At 44.8% G+C, this 7,193-nt stretch overlaps 1 protein-coding gene across 1 annotated transcript; it reads left to right on the top strand.

Annotated features, from left to right (window-relative positions):
• Nucleotides 1-6,373: 6,373 nt before the first annotated feature.
• LOC125529110 (GDSL esterase/lipase At5g55050-like) lies at nucleotides 6,374-6,970 on the top strand. Its single transcript, XM_048693514.1, has 3 exons — nucleotides 6,374-6,548; nucleotides 6,644-6,777; nucleotides 6,875-6,970. The coding sequence occupies exons 1-3, from the start codon at nucleotides 6,374-6,376 to the stop codon at nucleotides 6,968-6,970; spliced, it is 405 nt and encodes a 134-aa protein (XP_048549471.1).
• The last annotated feature ends 223 nt before the right edge of the window (nucleotides 6,971-7,193 follow it).

The following is a 7,193-nucleotide window of genomic DNA, read 5'->3' as shown; positions in this document are numbered from 1 at the left end:
AACTGCGCCCGCGTTTTATCCTACGGCCGTCGGCATATGCACCTATGCCGACGGCTATACTACGCCGACGGTCTGACACATCTACGCTGACGTGATCTACGCCGACGGGGCTATGCCGACGGCGGCCGTAGGCATAGATCTATGCCGACGGCAAAGGACCTATGCCGATGGCCCTGGGCCGTAGGCATATCCCGCGAGTCCGGTAGTGGCGTGAGAGCAGTTTGTCATCAGCAGGCTCTCATTCCGATCTTGTACGCTACAAACTGATCGAACTCTGTTCATATTAATGATGAATTCAATGTTTTTGGTCTCACTCTCATTTTGTGGTGTCTTCCTTAATTAGGAACCTGAGGTGTTGGATGAAGGGCATTGACAGATGACACCGATGGTTGCCAGGAGGAGGCTTCAATCACCCGCTGAGCATCCGGTTAGGTAATGCCTGGTTTTGGTAATCTACATGCGCTTGTTGCTGTGGGCAGTTTAGGATGATGATGTCCAGACCAGCTATATCTGTTGCTGTAGTTTAGAAGTCTGCTTTAGGTAGGATGCACTCGCTGCCCATGGATTGATGTTGGCAGTTCGGCATGCTTGTGCCTTGTTTGTTTGCTGAAACCATAATAAGCAGGTAGAATTGAAGGCCGTTGGCAGAGTTTGCTACGGCTGAAAACCATGGAGATAGAGTTCCCCTTGAACTGTTTTTGGGTCTGGTTGCCTTGTCAGTTTTATAAGAAATGAAATTGACCGGTATATCTTTCTAATTTTGTTCATGTAAAATGGACTAAACTGTACGGTTTAATGATAGGGTATGTTAATAGTCTCCACCATGGATAGCGTATCGAAATTTGTAATTTTTTCTATATTGGGTGTACTGAAGAAAAGCTTACTGAATGCAGTGTCTCCACCTTCATTTAGTACCACGTTGCTAGTTCCTTCTGAGTTACTTGCTGCCCCAAGTACTACTGTGAATTTATTCTTCATTTAGTACCACGTTGCTATTTCATTCTGAGTTACTTCCTGGCCCAAGAAGTAATACTATGAAGTTTATTCTTTTACATGAAGAGAGAAAAGTGTAAGTGAAGCCTTTTTTGAGCCGCAGTGTTACATTGTCGCTACTGAAATAGTTAAATTTATCTAGGGCTTCAACATGGGTGGCCTGCAACTCCGGTTGCCTGCTCGAAAGCATATGCCATCTCGATCAGCCTCGGCTCATACACCTGCAGCCTGCCAAAGCATATGCTAAAGGGCAACCCCTTTTCGTCGTACCCGCCGGCACAACGACGCCAGGGTGGCCACACCGATGGCGAGAATGATAGAAATATCAATGTTAGGCACCACAATCGTGTCCAATTGGTGGTCCATCATAAGCTTCTTTATCCCATTCGCGTTCAGCTCCTTCAGGCCATGTTCGGTTAATCCCCTCATCACACGGATTGAAGGGGATCGGGGAGGTTTTAGGGGAATTTTGACTTGCAAGGGATTAAATCCCTTTCAAGCCTCTCCATTCCCTGCCTAACCGAACAAGGCCCCAGGCGACAGATCGCGGCTCTCTCCACAAGGCCAATGACGTTTGTTCTTTGGGCAGCGATAAGGTCGGGCTGCCCGAAATATTTCACCTTCTTCTGCACCAACATGTAAAAAATAAAATCTAAGAGCTTAAATAAAGAGTAAGTTCCATTAACCGGCATGTTGATGCTACCTTTTTTAGTTCTATTGCCTAATGATCAGTGCAAAAAAATTGAGAAAAAATTGACAAACCTATTGAAATTTATGTTCGGGATTGATTACATCAAACTAGACGAGCACAAGCACACGCGCGCGGGCGCGCGCACACACCCACCCACCCACACACACACACACACACACACACACACACACACACTTTAGCCAAGGACATGTAGCGTGCTTTTTATTCTTCTCTTTATTTCTCTTTGATTTTTCCAGTCTTACAATAGCTAGCTCTACCATGTACACATACACGCAAAAAACAACATACACACTCCATTTTTTCACTACTACGCATATAAGATTTGTCTGAAATCAAACTTTATAAAGTTTGACCATGTTTACAGAAAAAATATCAACATTCACAATACCAAATCAATATTATTAAAACCATTATGAAATTAATTTTTGTATTATATAACTTTAGTATTGTAGATGTTGGTATTTTTTAATAAAAAATTGGTCAAAATTTACGAGATTGGACTTAAGACAAATCTTATATGTGGAGTAAAAAGTAATAGAGGGAGTAGCTACAACCAATAGTAATCGGACACGGCAAGACAAAAGTAGTAAGTTATTACTCCCTCCATTTCTTTATGTAAGGTGTATTATTTTTGGCACGGTGACTGAGGCACATAACTATAGCTAATTTAGGACAGAATTACCCTTGTCTAATTCGTTAATTAGCGGGGGGGGGGGGCGATACTTTCCCTTTTTTCTCTACAAGGAGAGATACATGCAATTGACAGAAAGATACTTTTTTTTTCTATAGGGCCGAAAACGTAATTAAGAGGAATTAGAAGAAATGCATCTTACATTGTGTAATTTTATCCAAAAATAAATACACCTTATATAAAGGAATATCTGGAGTACTATTCAATTTAGACTACTAATCCTATATGATACAGGTTGACTCAGATTAGTGGTACTAATCAGTATGAAAGCCAAAGACGCTTGTAAACTTACCAACTAATTTAACGTTTATATTATGGTGACCGTTCACTGGGAGAGCGTGACATTTCGAACGTTTGTTCTAACAGGTTAATTACATCGAGGGCGATAAGGTCGGGCTGCCCGAAATATTTCAGTTTCTCCTGCACCAACATGTAAAAAAAAAATCTTAGAGCTTACATAAAGAGTAAGTTCCATTAACTGCCATGTTGATGCTACCTTTTGCGAGTTTTATTGCCTCATCATCTTTGAAAAAAATTTGATAAATTTTTGGCAAACATGTATCATGCACACACACAAAAACTTTAGCCAAGGACATGTATCGTGCCTTTATTTTTCTCTTCATTTCTTTTTAACTTTTTACAGTCTTACAGTAGCTAGCCCTACCATGTATATACACACACAAAAACCAACGTACTCTCTTCCTTTCTTTTACTACGCATATAAGGTTTGTGTGAAGTCAAACATCTTCAAGTTTGACCATGTTTATAGAAAAAATATCAACATTCACAATATCAAATCAATATTATTAGATGCATTATGAAATTAGTTTTTATCTTTTCTGAAACATAAGGACAGCTTATGATTTCCTTGTGGGGTTGCGCAATGGAGGCTCGGGTGATGGGCAGCTGGATATCCACTCACAATTCTGTGTGTAAGCAACTCAGCATGCATCGCGTGTATCTATGCCATCGTAGTCTTAGCTCCTAGTAGTGCATACTGCTGGTCTGCCATAAACTGCGTTCTTATCAAGTCCAACCTCCTAAATTCCTAATCCGGCACGCCCGCATCACCCACATTCGCGTCCTGCATCTGCAACCACCGTCTACCACTCAGGTCGGAGATCGTAGAATGATCATGGGGTATGAGCTGGCCACCAAGGCTCTTGTTGTTAGACTTGTGCTTGGCGCCGCCGTTGCCGGCAGCATCACGCCGAACAAGGCCATCGTGCGGCAGGTGTCGGCGGTCTATGTGTTCGGCGGCTCCATGCTGGACGTAGGCAACAACAACTATTACCGAAAAAGACTTTCGCCCCGCTTTATATATAAAGCAAAGATCATCAACAATCCGGTACAACGCACGCCACCGGAGCACGCACACACACCCAAACAGGGGCGGACCCAGGACAAAAATGACCCGGGGTCCCATGTGTATCACATATATGTGGATATGAAGTCATAATATAGATAGAAGTAACACACTTAACAGTACGTACAATATACCTTATAGAATACAGTATGACGATGAATATGATTGCCAAAGGTCCAAAATAAAGATTTCGCTCGAAATATTAGTTGATTGCTGGAAATTGAACAGTAAATGAGAATCAAAGTGTCCAAATTATGAATGAAGTATAACCTATGATGAGAAAATGCAACACTAGATTTGTCTGTAAATCAAAAACTAAAACCACTTAGCACATAGTAATTACAGTTGTGTAATAAGTAAGTTAAAACCATTACCTTTCTAAAAGATTTCCTGGGTTCTTTCATGGCCTCAAAGCGATCAATTACTGCATCATTTGTAACCTTCCTCATTTCGCTTTTCTCCACATAACAAATAAGGTTGTACTTCAAGGCGTCGTCGCCAAGACGATTTCGCAAATATGTCTTCACAATTCTCATAGCTGAAAAAGATCTCTCAACTGTAGCGGTGGCATCAGGAAATACTAGTGCTAGCTTCAAAAGTCGATCACAATGTGACGGGCCTTCATCTTGCACTATGGTTCTCCTCTTTTTTAGAAACCTTTCCATAAACTGAGCTTCTCCTGCAATTTGTAATTATTTAGATAATTAATTTTTTCACAAAAGGAAAAAAATTAAGAATCATGTGTATACATACATAACATGAATTGCACTTGCATAGCTATAAAATAAAACTTACTTGACATGTCGCTGCCTTGCCGGTGCTTCCAGCCGTCCTAATCTCCTAGAATATTGCAGTATTCTTCTCAACTCATCCACTAACCACTACAATAGCTAAATAGTCCAATAGCTAATACAGTCAAAATTTCTAGTCTTACCGAATAGCCCTAATTTCCTAGGGTTAGACAAACAAATTAAGAATTAGAGCAGAATTTAGGAATTGAAATAGAGGCAGACACACACTGCGAATTGGTGGCTGAGCTCGAGGGGAGGACGCTCAGCCAGGATAATGATGAGATCTCGTGGAGGCTAACTGCTTCACAAAAATTCTCGGTCAAATCCTTATACGAGAAGCTTACGGAGGGGAATGAGCTTGATAAGGCTAGGGGTCTGTGGAAGGCTGGCATTCCCCTCAAGATTAAGATTTTTATGTGGCAAATGTTTCGCAATCGCCTGCCAACCTCAGATAATGTGGCCAAACGCAACAGGCCGGCGAATGGGACATGTGCCATCTGTGGCCTTGGGGAGGAAGCTAACCACGTATTCTTCAGATGCTGTCTCGCTAGATTTACGTGGAGTGCGGTCAGAGATACTTTTAATCAGAATTGGAACCCGCAAAGTAGCGTCGATCTTCTTAACTTGTTATCCGTAGAGCGGGGTGCGAATGCGAGGGTGGTATGGCGCAGCGTAGGGGCGATGCTTTTGTCCATTTGGGCCGTGAGGAACAAAATTACTAGCGAGCACAAGTTTTCTGCTCACCCCGCTGAGATTCTTTTCAAATGTCATCTTTTCTTACAGGTTTGGGCGCCATTGGGGAAGCAGCGTGACGAGGAGCGCATGATCGAGACTATGGGGCAGATCAAGTAGTGCATGACGAGAGCAACATTTAATTTAGTTGTGTCGCGAACTATGTTATGATCTTTCTTCGCTTGTTTGAACCTTTAGCTTTATCTTTGCCGGGATGTTGAGCCCGCTGAACTGAGGTCGGTTTGGTTTGTAAGCTTAAACCTTGTGTGGATGCTGCCATATGGCTTTATTAATTTAAAGTGGGACGTTTCGTGCGTCTTCGTTCCAAAAAAATTAAGGTCTGATGAAACATATCTTAACTGATTGGGCGAATTGGGGGATCTGGCGAAGTAGATGAACAGGCGAGGGGTGAAGGGCGACGAGGCGACAAGCCATGAAGCGCATCGGCCGAACGGCGAGTAGACGAACAGGCAAGGTGATACGCGAAGCCACGTATTGACGTACGTACAGATGGATCGATGCCTGGGCCTAGGCTTTCACCAGGGCGTGCTGTGCTGCTAGTCGGTCGGGCCTTGTTGGCTAGTTGTGGCCCTTTTGTCTGTACCGGGTGTCCCATTAGGAAATTTAGGGGTGTTCAGGCCTTTGTGGGCCCTATATGTATGAGGTAAGGTAATTTTTTACCCGGTGTCATGGGCTACCTGTTGGGTCAACATGGGCCCGTCCCTGTACCCAAGGCAGGATATATAGGTATTGAGCGCAGCAACACCACCCCTAACACTACATGAGCAACCGGAGGCCTCAATCGTGAACTCGCCACCACGAAGAGAAGAGACTACATACGACGAACCGTGGGCTCCAAGGCGGTGCCTACAGAAAGGTTATGACACCGAAGCGCCGCCACCGCCCGACCCAAAGATCAGAGTTTTCCCTGGAGCAACACGACGGGCAGTGAGAGCCGCGACGACGCCTTCAACAAGGGAACGAGCATCGCCGCCGCCGGTCCATCCGAAGACAGAAATGTTTTCACCCCGGTCAATATTCACCGCCACCGAACATCACACCCTGGCTACCACGCCGCCCACACGGCCATGGCCACCAGGCAGCACCAAGCCACGGGCTTTTCCCAGGAGCACTGCAACAACAACTATTTACCGGGGAAGAACGTACCCCGTGCTAACATGCCCTACCACGGCATCGACATGCCCGGCTCCGGCAAACCTACCGGAAGGTTCAGCAACGGCTACAACACCGCCAATTTCGTTGGTACGTCGGCCATACTTACTACAGTATACCACCTCACAACGAATTCTTTTGAGATAGTCCATGTGATTTGGCTGCATATATGTACGACGCCGCAGTGACGAGCATGGGTTTCGAGAGTAGCCCTCCACCGTATCTGTTGCTGGAGTCGAGCTCCCGCCTTCTTGTGCTCACCGCTCTCGCCGCTGGTGTGAACTATGCGTCCTCAGGAGCTGGCATCCTAGACTCCACCGTAAGTCTATTCTGTGTATCTTACCCAATACACAATACCAAAAGCATATGCATAGTAGGTACGTTGGTAAGTTAACTATATTCATGCATGTACGAAGAACGCGGGCGGCAACATCCCGTTGTCAAGGCAGGTACGCTGCCCCCTGCACGAGGACGGAACAGGCCAGCAACAGATCGGCTGCAGAGCAGCATAGTGACGTCGTGACATTCTATGGCAGCCTCATCTCCAACTACTCTGCCGCCATCACGGTAAGTAAACCTAGTCAGTTTAGCTACACTTCAGTCGACTGATCTGACTTTTGGTCAGCTAATTTTAAGAGGGGCTCACCGGAGGGAAGGAAGAACCAGCCACGACGAGCACAAGAGAAGGGCGAGGAGCACGACGAGCTGATCCATGTTGATCTGTTGTAGCTGCTG

The sequence above is a fragment of the Triticum urartu genome, unplaced genomic scaffold (assembly GCF_003073215.2).
Source record: "Triticum urartu cultivar G1812 unplaced genomic scaffold, Tu2.1 TuUngrouped_contig_5347, whole genome shotgun sequence".
Taxonomy (NCBI): domain Eukaryota; kingdom Viridiplantae; phylum Streptophyta; class Magnoliopsida; order Poales; family Poaceae; genus Triticum; species Triticum urartu.
Note: the sequence above shows the minus strand (reverse complement) of the source record. Positions and strands in the feature narration are given on the sequence as shown.